This window comes from Cannabis sativa, chromosome X (genome assembly GCF_029168945.1).
Source record: "Cannabis sativa cultivar Pink pepper isolate KNU-18-1 chromosome X, ASM2916894v1, whole genome shotgun sequence".
Taxonomy (NCBI): domain Eukaryota; kingdom Viridiplantae; phylum Streptophyta; class Magnoliopsida; order Rosales; family Cannabaceae; genus Cannabis; species Cannabis sativa.
In genome coordinates, this window is record NC_083610.1 from 35797664 (window position 1) to 35811431 (window position 13768).

Below are 13768 nucleotides of genomic sequence, written 5' to 3' on the forward strand. Positions count from 1 at the left end.
TAAAGAAAAAAAGTTAATAAGTGGTTTATAAGTTTGCTGAAAATCTCCCATGTTTGAAAGCGTTTTTCATATTTTATTATTGTGTGCCAAACTATTAAAAAAATGGATAGGAAAAATTAATGTTGAACGCTTCAACTGAATTTCTTTGAAGATATTCTAATAAATTACTGAATTAATAATGCCATTACTATTGCCTTTATTGATTGGAAAGTACTCATTCTGACCTAATTTAGCTTCAAAGCTCATCAATAGAAATTAACTTCCGCTTCTAGTTATTTATTACTCTACATAAAGTTAATTAATTAATTAAATATATTTTTTAAAAGAAAAAAACCATGGCCTCATAACTCAGTCTACCTAATTTAATTTCAAAAAAAAAATATATATATTGCAAATATAAATATATTTAATAACTTATCTAGTTATATTTATTAAATTAATTGTTTTTTTAAAAAAAAAATAAGAAGATAGAGAGAGTATTATCAATTCTAATAAACAAGTAAAAAATAAATAAAACTAATATGCAACCCCATATCTATTTTTTTTTTTTAAAAAAAAATGTAGCTATTTATTTATATTAAGTGCTCATTAGAATGGTAAAATCTACATGAATTATAATTTAAATTCCTTTTAATATATAATTTTTTATGTAGACAGAGACATACTAAAAATGATAAAACAATATAATAAATTAAATACACAAATAAATTGTTTTTAAAATATGATTAATTTCGAAGCATATTTATAATGGAAAGAGAAATTGCAGTAAGCTGAAACGCATTGTCGTTTCTCTTAGTCAAAGGCGAAACGACGTGGTTTTTGCTTTTGTTCTTTGAATTATCATTTTCCTTAAACCCATCTTCACACGTCGTCGAAGCATCGATCACTGAACTCAACCCAATATTGGCGTCGTCGTATCTCTTCGCCTTGTAATCTTTCACAGCCAATTTGATCGTCGACACCGCATCACTGTAAAGCTCCATACAATCGTTCAAACAAGCCTTCACATAAGGATCCAATTTAGTAGTAGTGTTGGTGATAGTATTATTATTATTATTATTCATCTTCTTGTTTTTACCATCGTGGAGAAGGTGTTTGATGAAATGCCGAGTAGAAGTAACGTTGTTTTTTGTCAATCTTATCGAGACCAGACCCAGTTGCCGGAGATCGGTGGTTTGGTTGCTGTCGGGGGAGGAATTGAAGGAGCTTGTACAGAAGTTGTACCTGATATTTGGGTCGGTGTCGGAACACTTTTTGCAGGTGTCTTTGATGAGATTTGAGGAGGAGGAGGAAGAAGATGAAAGGGAGAGAAGGAATATTGTGAGGAGAGGGAAAATATGAGTTCTCATGATGAAATATTCAACAAGAAAACAAAAATTGGTTTGCACTTTGGATTAGTACTAGCTTATAATTCATGATATATGAGGGGCTTTTATATATACAAGTTTTAGATGGTATTTTGGGGTATTATTTATTCTTTTATAATGTAATTATGTAAGTTTCCTTATTTTATTCTTTAAAAAAAAGTAATTAGAATTTTTTTTTTTCGAATTTAGTATGTACTAAATTATGTTTCTTGAAATTTTAAGACCGTTAAAAAAATTTCCTGAATTATTAAAATTGTTAATTTAAGAACTTTTATTTAATTTTAGTAAGAAAATTTTAGTATGAATGAAAGTTAAAAGGGCATAATTTGGTATATGAGGTATGATTTGGAAGATATTAAAGTCTGAGCAGCATGATTTAGTACATAAACAATCATCAAATTAGTAAAATTGAATGAAAAAAATTTTAAATCTAACAATTTAAAATATTTTAAATGAATGAAAAAGTTCAGAGAGTATAATATAATACATGTTAAAGTTTAAGCGACAAAAATACTAATTCATTTTAAAAATATATATATATTTATATATATAGAATTTATTATAAATAAGTAGTCATATAAATACAAAACGTGATCAAATTATTTAAGAAATGTAATAAGACCAATTCCTTCAATTAAGTATAAAAATGTTGTAGGACCACCTTTGTAATGATAATGAGTAAGCTTAGCTTCTAAATTAATTATATTTCATCATAAGAAATACTTAAGTCAAAGAAATTGTTTTTTTGTGAATGAAAAAGTTTCTGCATTGCTTTTATTTTTATTTTTTTAAATATATATTTTAAATATGTTATATATATTATATATTTTTTAATACACTTAATATTGTATTTGAATGTCTAAATATAGAAATTGAACTTTGATTGAAATACTATTATGCTCTTACAACTCACACCCATCAAATATATATTGAATATATACTCGATCAATAAAAGCGAACCTACAAAATTGAAGCACAATGACTTTTAAGGGCGAAGTAACTATGTAATTATTAAGCTGTAATTACAATATTTTAGTAATTATATCATATTTTAAAATAAAATGTATATTTGATATTAAGTGGTAATTACATGTAAATTTTTAATATTTTATCTAGCAAAATAGTATAAGAAAATAATATTTGTTTAGTAATTAATATTTACAGTGAAACGTTTTTAGTAATTACACAGTGTAATTACACTTAATTCTCATAGAAGTCATGAGAATTAGAGAGAATACTTGGAATAACTTAATTACACAGTGTAATTACACTCAATTCTCATAGAAGTCATAGAATTAGAGAGAATAATTGGAATCTCTCAATTACTTACAATTACACAATTATAATATAATTACATATTTAGACAAATATATTAAATTGTGTAATTACTACCAATTACACACAAATTCAATTACATTGTGGCTTTCCAAACGCACCCTAAAATAAATTATTTTTGTAAGTTTAATTTATATAAATTTTTCTATGAACAAAATATAATTTGCGGAGTGTTACCATCAACCTCCTATTACAACTTCTCTTTCTTTGTTGATCTTATTCCAAGGACTCCTAAACTCCAATAAACCCTCGACATAATTTTTCCAAACCTCTTAAAAATCCAAAACACCTCTTGTGCTTTGAAAAATTCTTCCAAGTTACTTAGGCTTTTTCCAACCAAGTTTGACTTTCCTTGAATTGTAAGCAACTTGAATTATTGAACTTGAGATGGCTAGGGTAAAGAGAAGCAGAAGGTTACCTGATGAATATGATCCCCATGTTTCTCATTTTATTAGACCTAAGCCGACAGTGCATAAGTCTAAGAACTTGGACAAGGCGCATGGTGGAAAAGTGATGGCAACTAAGCTTCTCAAACCTGTTTTTGAGAGTGATGATTCGAGAGATTGAGCCTTTAAGCTTAGGCCTCTTGTGTCTAGTACCCTTACCGGGCTTCAAGCTCAAACCATTCGAGATGACTACTATAGCCCAGAAAATGTCAGTCGGAAGCCTCGACATGGTGGTCCCAAAGGTTCCCAGAATACTTGCTGTAGTGCTTGGTCGAGAATCCATATGAATGGAAGTGCTTACTTGCCCTTGCATCCATGGTTTATATCCATTGCTGACTTATTCAGTGTTTGTCCTTACTAGATAAATCCTAATGGCTATAGGATTCTAGCCACCTTTTTTATATTTTACCGCCTTAGGAACTGGCCTATCCCAACTCCTCACGAGATAAATTTTCTATGGGACTTGAAAAGGAGTCCAACTTGTAGAAATCAAGACTTCTACCATTTTCACCAATTTGGCCCGTTCATAGAACACATAACCAAAAGTAATTGTGGCTTTTATTTACTACCAGGAGTTTTTCTATATTCTTGTTCTTTCGTCAAGACACATTACTTTCCAAAAAGCTGGCCCTTTCGAAAGACATGCTTCTCTTATTAACATGAAGAGGAGAGTTAATACCATGTTGCTTAAAATTGATGCATGTGAGAGAGATGGTCAAACCCTCTTTAATACTAAAAATCTTCGGAATGTTGGGTTGATTATGTCATGCCAGAGAGTGTATGTTGATGTAGCCTTCTCTGACAAATCTTGGACCATGCCACTTAGGGATGTAAACGGGGTGAGGCGGGTGCGGGGATTGCTCCCCCACCCCCATACCCGCTTCTTAAATTCACCTCCATACCCGCCCCAATACCTGTTTAAATTAAAGTGGGGGCGGGGCGGGGCGGGGATTACCCGAAGAGGGAAGGATTCCCATCGAGTACCCATTACATATATATTTTTGAAAAAAAAAATGATGTCTCAAAGAGAATTAAAAAAAATAATCATAAAAACTTAGTAAAACAATAAACTTAAGTGGAATAGTATGTATAGTAAAAAAAAGTATAATCAATAAAAAGCCTAAAACATGAAGTTATTTTAATTGTGGTAATTATGATTTTAAAACTTAAATATATACACATATCATATCGGGGCGGCTTCGGGGCGTGTATCCATTCTCCTGTCCCCACCCCGTTTCCAACTCGGGTATGAATCTTTAAACCCATACCCGCCCCTGCCCCCGAAAGTCAACCCCCGTACCGCCCCATTAGGGACGGGTACCCGAACTCGCCGGTATAATTGCCATCCCTAATGCCACTCGAACAAAGTGAGCAAGATGCTCAGAGTGCTACTGTTATTCTGTCTCAAATTGTGACAGAAAAAGTAACTTCTATTCAAAATGACACGGAATATTCAAGGAGAATATCTATGTTCTTAGACCAGGATGATGGACAAGTTACCTCCGCTAGGACTGTTCTAAGGAAGGATGAGGAATCAACAGGTTGCTGACACTCCATGTTGTGTTCTTAACTTGTTGACTTATTTCTTTTTGTTGTAGTAACCTCTGGTCTTCACTTTTAACTGAAAATATGATCTTCTTGGCTGCCATGGCATCTTGTTCAAACAAGAAGAGGAAGATTTTGACGCTGAAGGAAGCTGAGCCCCCAACAAGGGAAGTGGTTCAAGACATCCATGCTGCCGTGCTGCTTCAAAGAAAAAGGTCAAGAAGAGGAGTATAATTGTTGATGTCGCTCTTGTTGGTATTATATTTATCCAGGATCTTAGATCTATTGCAAGTATGTTGATTTAACAACCTAATATTGAACTTCTAAAACGATGAATTAAACACATAAAAGTTAAGAATAACTTACAGTGATTGCAGCGGAATTTATGTCTCCTTCCACTCAGATCTCTAACCCTTTATTCCTGTCTGTAGCAGAGTATAATCAAGATCTGAGCCCGAAAGTTCTTCAGTTGGATGTGATCTTTCACAGTCTTCCAAACTATGATGAGATACTGAATGATGTGAGTGGGCACTTCTCTCTCACTAGGGAATTTCGAAATCTCTCTTTATTTTTCTCTCTTATTTTCGTGTGATACACTTTGCAGAGCAAAGTTTCTCAAGCAACACATATGCATGCAAAGAGAAGAGAGGGGCTGCTATATATAGGAAAAGAGAAGACCGCAACTTTCCAAATAAACAGTTTCATCTTTTACTGTGTAATAGAATAACTGCTTTATTTAGTGTGATTCACCACCTTCCTATTTAGGCTAGGCTTTGATTAGCAATTAAATGACAAATTAAATTGAAAAATAATAATTGGGAAAAGGTAATCATGTGGCCGGCCATGGTGTGAAAAGGGCCTCACATTGATTTTGCAGTTTCCTCAATTTTATTTCTATTTCTCCAAAAATGCCATTTTTCCAATTCTAATCATTTAAATGCCAAAACCAATTATTTAATAACTAAAATAGATTATTAAATAATATTGCCATTTAAAATTAATTATTAATTCAGACATGCAAAGTCTCATAATTAATAATTAAACCTAGAAACCCTCTTATTTACGATTTCATCCCTAAACTGTGAGAATTCACAAATTAGACATAGTCTAACTTTTAGAATTATAATTGATTAATCATAAATCAATTATAGAGTCCTACAAACAGTATAGTCTCAACTAGAATGGGGACCATGGATCTATATTCTGAGCTTCCAATAAGTTGAACCGATTTACCAAGTAAATCCCTAACTTATTAATTCCTCGTTGAATCCACTCTTAGAACTTGGAATTGCACTCTCAGACTTATATAGAGCATATCATATGTTTCACGATATCAATATGCTATCTCATTTAACCATTGTTATAATCTTAATGTGATTTAGAGATCCTCTATATAGATGATTTACATCGAGACGGGACTAATTTACCGTTTACACCCCTCAATGTATTTTGCCCATTTGAACACTTAGTTACCTGTAAATGATGTTTTAGTGATCTAATAAATAGTCACTGAAACAAGAGCTCATCCATTTACTTCTATTCAACTAAGCTCAAAAGGAATCATCACTTTACCTCTATACACCAGTAGAAGCTATAGATTTCCATATTTATGTTTAGCACTCCCTATTCAGTTATGCTATCATGTTCCCAAAATATATGTATTATCCTGACTCAAAACAGGCTTTAACTAATAAATCAAAGAACAAGAATAGCACTCCTGAAATTGAGCCTAAGCATATCAGGATTTAGATTCTCTTAATCTAAGATCAACTTCTGACATTGACTTGGAAAGATACAACGGTATGTTTACAATATCTTTAACCAAGTTCAATATCGGTCCAGTCCAATGCATACTCCATGCATTCGAAACCAGTATACTTTACCAATGTTCTGGAAAGAACATAACACTTACTCCAAGTGTAAGTATACTTCATCGCTGATTATCACATCAGTGTAAATCCAAAACACTGATGAACAGGGACCAAATCTTTTGAATCATATAATCACAATCACATTCCACTGTATTGACGATACTGTAATTGTGAATAACTATATGTTCTGGATTTAACTGATTTTGTGCATATATCAAATATATGTATTAAACCATAAACATGTAACATACATGTAAACATGCTTCACTTCTAAATTGATAACTAATCAGATTGTAATGAGTTTTATTTAGGGCATAAAACCCAACAGCTCTTCCTGCTCATGACTTTGGTAGGGAGAAGTCAAACATTGTTGGTGTGGATGAGAGACTCTAATTTGACCTCTCTCTGGATGCTTTTGAACATGCTGCTCCGAACTCGAGTTTGGACTTGATGGAGCAATTGCGTGAGTAAGGTTCCTAGTTTCTTGCTAATAGTGAGGCCTCAATTGGTGCTAGGGCTGAGAACATTCTGTTGCAGTGGTTGGTTAGCACCAAGCCTCTACATATCATTGCTCAAAGATGCTTCACCAACATCTTTGGAGTAAGTGCTTTATCTTGTCTCCTTCTGGCTTAACTTTCTTTTGATGTATTATCACCTGACATTGTTTCTTTTATTTTTAGGCTTGTGTTGGTTATACTTACACCATGGATAACGATCACAAGAAGGGGGTGGGGCTAGCTAAGAAGCTTAGAGTTGCTAAAGACTAGGTTGTTGCTGCTGAAGGCCAGGTAACTGCCTTGAAGGAACAAGTTGCTTCTCTTGAGAGTGAGGTGACCAAACTTGAAGAAGCGGCTAGAGGTTCTAGGTCTCAGGAAAATACTTTGAAGAAGAACTTGGTGGCTACTCGGAAGAAAGCTTCTGATCTTGAAGAGTCTTCTCGTGATGCTTTGAAGAAGCAACATGTTGTGGGTAATGACTAAAGGGACCAGGTCAAGGTCTTGGAGAAGAAAGTTACTACTCTTGAAGATCAGGTTCTGCTTGATGTCACCTACTACAATGGCTTATGTTTTAATGCCATTTATACAACCTGGGTCGCTAATGGTAGGTCCCAGTCATTCAACTAGCGTGATTTCCCTAGCCATGATGTGCTAGACTTCATCGAGCGGTGTCAAAAGTGTTTTGATGTAGAATCTTTCAAAGAAACTTACTTCACTGTAAATGGTGTTGAACCGGTTGCCGAAGAAACTTCAGAAGTTGAAGGCTACAACCCTAAGCGTCGTGACTTCCCTCCTTTTGTTGGTGAGGCGCCTCCCGTGGAGAGTGAAGGCAGGGAAGAGACTCTTATTGATGTAACAGGCCTCCAAGACCTTTTTTGAGTCCATTCTTCTTTTTTGTTTTTAGTATTTAGCTTTAGTGTGTTAGTTGTTAGGTTATTTTTAGTATTAATTTTAGATTAAGTTTAGTATATTTTTAATTGAGTTTTAATCGTGTTTGGAGCATTTTTACGCTTGTTACCTTTTATTTTTGCAGATTTAAAATAAAAGAAGATTAGAAAAATATCAGAGAAAAAGATGGGAAAAAAGAGAAAAATATCTCACAAAAAGATGATATTTAAAATACAGAAAATTGTGCAAGAAAATAAAGTTAAAATTTCAAGCCTGAATTCTACTATCTTATGATTAGATTTTGGAAAAAGTCAAAACATAAAATTTCTAGATCTCTCCTTTATCTTTCCGGAACATCTTGAATCGTCCAATTCTAAGCAATATCAAGAGAGTTATGGCCAAAATACTATCAGTCGACGCAGCAAAAAAAATATCCCGTCTTAGGTTTCCCAAAAATTAAAATCTGAATGGGAATTTAAACATGTGCATTTTTTCCATCTTTTTAGGCCTTCAATGCCTATATAAAGGGAAGAAGGGAGTTGATTTCAGCAAGCAATTTCAAAGAGAAAAAAAGAGAGAATACAGATGCAAAGTGGAGAGATCAACTGTAATATTGGAGGCATTCTTCAAAGGGTTTTCAACATTCTTCTCTTCTCTATTTTCATCTCTTTTCTTAAAGTTCATATGTGTGATTGTTCTCTCATAAACATGAGTAGCTAAACATTTAATTAGGGTTAGATGGAGATTGTTTAGCATTGTTTTATAGTTTTAATATGATTTATTTTCCCCCTAATTTCTATGTATTCTATTTCATTTGTGCTTAACTACTTTTAATTGCATGATCTCCAATTAACTGTCTATGATTTTGATGTGAGATCTGAGAAGTGAGTGTCAAATATGTTATAGTAAAATAGAACTGAATTTCGATATAGAACGAGAGTACTTATATGGTTTAGATAGCTTATAGGGTTTTTATGCTTAATGTCTGTAGCATGTTAAATTTATCACGAGAGTAGAAAATTTGCATGTAATTGAGATTTATATATCTGAGAAGACTTTAAATTACCTAAGTAAACCTGCTATTGCATAGAAATTAACATTAGGAAAATAATCATATTAGGCCATAATCAATAGAAACAATTGAAATCGAAGCCCTAGTTTTTATTAACTGTCAATTTTCTTAATTAATTGCTTCTTACTAGTTTTATTATTTTTAATTCTTTCTTAATTTTTATTTAACCAAATAGAAGTAAAAGTTTAATTTCAACGTACTTAACTACAATCCCTATGGGATCGACCTCACTCCTGTTGAGTTTACTACTTGTAACGATACGTACACTTGCGTGTGCAAAATATCGCAACATTAGTTGGTCATTCCCATGCGGCCTTTTGATGTATATAAGCCTTAGTAAAATGCGATTAGAATTTTAAATTAGTTAAATTAGAAATTATTTCCAACTTAATAAAACTTTAATTCCAATATTTATATATTTTTTTTAATTTTACTTTATCGGTTACCGCTTGATCGTTTAACATTTACACAGTACACCATGTCTTAAAAAACTCAATTACTGGGAGTAACATCTTTATTTTCTTAAAGTTATTATTACCATGAGAGTACTTACACAAATGTGCAAAAAGAATTTGAATGCTCGTGTAACATATGGCTCTCGTATACCATAACATAACCTATGTGCCCCCAAGTGATCAAAGAAGTTCCTTCATTGGTCACTTGCCATACCAAATCTCCCCAGGCCTTCTTGATCATGACCCTTGAGTGGTGTTACACGTGTGAGCACTCTCCAATTATCTGAGGATTCGTGGGTGGCAGTATTTAACTCACTTAAGAAACAACTAAAGTTATCTCAAGACCAACTCACAAGCTTTACTTAGCGCTTAGTTAGTGTCGTTAGGTATGTGAGCTGTAATTGATTAATTTAAATGAAGTACCAAAAAAAATTTAATTATGCTTTTTCTCATTAAATTAAGTACAATTACCTTACTGTGAGCTAAGTTTCAAGAAAAAAGAATACACTTTGATGTAGTAGTTACAGAATTTCTTCTTCATCCAAGCTTAGCTAAAGTGATCCTCACTATGCTAATGCCTTGTTCAACTTTTAGCATAGGAGCCATACCTTAGCGATGGACCTCTTAACCTAGGGACAACTTCATCGCATTATGTTAGTTAAGTGGCGATCATTCACTTACACGAGGTAGGGTGAATCCCATTGTGAAGTGAGCTATTTTGGAGACAGCTCCTGTAACACCCTAACTAACATAGGCGTATTACGTGATTTTTAAACATACTGTGCAGCTCGTTGCTAATCAACGAGGTTTATGGAAAACGTGATTAATTAAAATTTTTGCTTTTTAATTAAACTTATAAAATAATATTACAAAAGACTCGGGATCCCGATTACAAAATCATTTACAAAAAGATTTAACTGTTCATACAAAATAAATGTCGCCTAGCGACTAGTTACAAAATCAGCCTCGCTGTCCCGAGGATCGTACTCTCCAGGCCTAACCGCCCCGACATGTACAATCTTCACAAGCTCGTTCACGGTCCATCAGCTTTAGCCTTGCCTTTACCTACACATAAACGTAGAACTGTGAGTCGACAGACTCAGTAAGAAAGGCATAATAATATTCATACATAATCCCGGTCATGATCAGACGCCCTGATCATAACCCTAACTGCCGTGTCCAACACGATACTGAGTCCCACTACTGTCGTGTCCAACACGGTACTGAGCCACTACTGCCGTGTCCAACATGGTACTGAGTTCTGAACGTTCATAGGGACGGTACTATTGACACGTAACAGCCTGATCGGTCGAACCGGTCATACTCCGCCGTCGGTCATACTCCAGCCTGTACCGACGTGTTACTATATCCACCTGATCGGTCGAACCGGTCATACTCCGGCTGCTGGTCATACTCCAGCCTGTACCGACGGGATACGTCAATAGTACGGAACCAACAACCAAATGTCAGCCTGATCGGTCGAACTGGTCATACTCAGCTGCTGGTCATACTCCAGCCTGTACCGACGTGACAGGGTTGGATGGTTCGAAGCCAACATACATAACTAATGTAATCTAACAGGCTTCCTACATGCACGCTAAACATGTAATCTACATATGCATACTGTTATACTAATCTTACCTGGATTCCGAATTCAGGTGTGCCGGTCAACCTGACTGGAACTTTAGCTGAGCGGCGGATTACAGGCTCCTAAACCATAAAAATCACAACACTATAAGTGACACGCTAAATCACTTCCCGGAGACTTAAACTAGGAACTAAAAGTTTCCCTATCGATAAAAAGCATGGCAATACCCCCTAAAACATAAAATCGAGGAAATCTAGGGTTTCTGAAAATTCCCCAACCGGTAGACTGGTTGCCCAACCGGAATTCCGGTTCTGGAAAATTCAGGACCGCCATCCGAAATTCCGGATGCACAACCGGAATTCCGGTTCCTCGCAGGCAGCAAACATAAAAATTCATAACTTGCACAATTCGACTCCAAATCAATTCAAACCTTCCAGACCTATTCCATATGACCCAAAGAACATTTCTAAGGCACCAAAACCACCCAGATTGCACCAAAGCAAAAAGTGCCATTAAAGCTCAAGCTTTGAGTTCTAAACTCAAACTTGAGTAAAATCACCTAATATGCATTCAAACCAACTCAAATCCTCTTAAACAAGCATATTATAACCTCTGAAAACAATTAAAAACATTAACAACAACACAGCAACAAATTCACAACATTTCCTTCAAAAATCACATTTTTGAGCTAGAAATTCCAAACTTGAAACAAAGTAATTTACATGCATTTCTAACAGCTTAATTAACTTCAAATTAACATGCTTACATCTCAGAAATTATCAATAAAACACAGCAGTAACAACAACTAAGAATTCATGCATGCATCATCATCTTTTCACCATTTTTATTCAAGAAAATAAAGAAAGAAGCTAGGAATCACATACCACAATCAAGAGATCACAAACTTAGGTTGAATCTAGCTGAAAATTGATGAAAATCCCAGCCCTAGAATCCCATGCAACCAGCCGAAAAGAGAGAGGGAAAAGAGAGAGTTTCTTTGAAAATTTTCTCTATTTTTCTAAGTGTAGAAAATGATGCTTTGAAAAGTAAATTGAAGTAAAAAGGATTCATTTCAGCCAACAACAATTAAAATAAACATTTATTTTTCAATTTACAAATTCACTAAAAGACAAAATACTAATGGGTCAAAAAGACCATTTTGCCCCTCCACACTAAAATCACATAAATAACACTAAAGGGGTATTTTTGGGAAATTCTAAATTCTCGGCCATTCCCGACATTCCCAATGTCTAATAAACCGCCCCAAGCTACTAACATACTAAGTTGTGATTTCTACTGAGCCAAACACCGAGTTCCAAAATACCGGGCACCGGAAATGCAAAATATGAAAACTACTGAATGACATAGCAATGCATTTCTGAATTCAATAAATAACAGTATAATAAATTATTTAAATGGCTATAAATAATTTCATAATTAATCATAATTAACTGCTAATTTCCAAATTAAACTAAGCGGGCTTTACAGCTCCTTTTATTAGTAGTACCATTATAGATGCACCCCGTTCCAATACCTTAGAACCTGTTGGTTTTTATGGTCCATATTAGAGTTATAAAAGCGGAAGCAGAATTTTGATAAAACAGTTTTTATCCAATATGAACCATAAGCCCAAGGATCTCAACATAATATATATAGATTAAATCTAAATTACTAAAAAAAATCAATTACCTCTTGAAGCCTATCAGGGTATCCTTGTTTCTTTTCGTATAATAATTGAACATTCAATCTAAGAACTTTGTTGAAGAATTCATACCTTGATCTTCCAAGCCAACCTTAACACTAAGGAATAGAGTGGGCTATTAGATCTTATTGTATGAACATATTTAACTATTACAGTGTGTACTCAACTTATGAGATATTGTAATGAGATTAGAATTTTAATCTCACACACACTTTGAATAGTGTGTACACGTGTGAGACAAGAGAGAGAGAGAGAGAGAGAGAGAGAGAGAGAGAGAGAGAGAGAGAGAGAGAGAGAGAGAGAGAGAGAGAGAGGTGCATGAGAGAAGGAGAAGAGTCCATTTTCTCGTCTTTCAGTTTGTTATCTGTCTCTATTTTTTTGTATTCTTTTTTTGTGTTCTATTTATCCTACTATATATCTATATATAGTGTTATATTTTAAGCTTTTAATCCTTTATTTAAAATAAAAGATAAATATCTAATTTAATTTGAATAAAAATTCAAATTCAAATATAAATATATAATAACTGAATATTAAAATATCAATAGATCTTTTATTTTAATAATTATCCAATAATGTATTTAATTAATAATTAAAGGCTAATTAACTTAATTTAATTTAAATTATATTGACTTAATATATTATTAAACTAAATTAATCATGTGTCTTTATATGTCACCCTACACATGTAGAATGGGCATACACGTGTGGGCCATATTTTAAGGTCCAAATTAATTTCTCAATTTTACCATAAATAAGATTTATTATTTATTCTATCAATAAATAATAATTGATTAATTCTCATTAATCTCTTATTTCACAAGGATTAAAATAAATATTATTTTCTTTAAAATAATATATTTCTCTCTAAATATTATTTAAGAATAATATTATATTTAACTAATTAATATAGTTTTATCCAACAAAACTAAATATTTAAATACTATTAATTACACAATTCATAATTGTCATAATTAATTAAAATAATAATTTCACAAATTA

General features: G+C 33.3%; 1 protein-coding gene across 1 annotated transcript; it reads right to left on the minus strand.

Annotated features, from left to right (window-relative positions):
* Positions 1-594: 594 nt before the first annotated feature.
* LOC115710739 (putative invertase inhibitor) lies at positions 595-1434 on the minus strand. The gene has a single exon (XM_030639095.2). It carries the CDS (start codon positions 1347-1349, stop codon positions 726-728), a length of 624 nt encoding a protein of 207 aa, XP_030494955.1. The 5' UTR covers positions 1350-1434; the 3' UTR covers positions 595-725.
* Positions 1435-13768: the final 12334 nt, after the last annotated feature.

Excerpts from the sequence above, each read along its gene's own strand:
- LOC115710739 (XM_030639095.2), bottom strand. The coding sequence starts at position 1,349 with ATGAGAACTCATATTTTCCCTCTCCTCACAATATTCCTTCTCTCCCTT.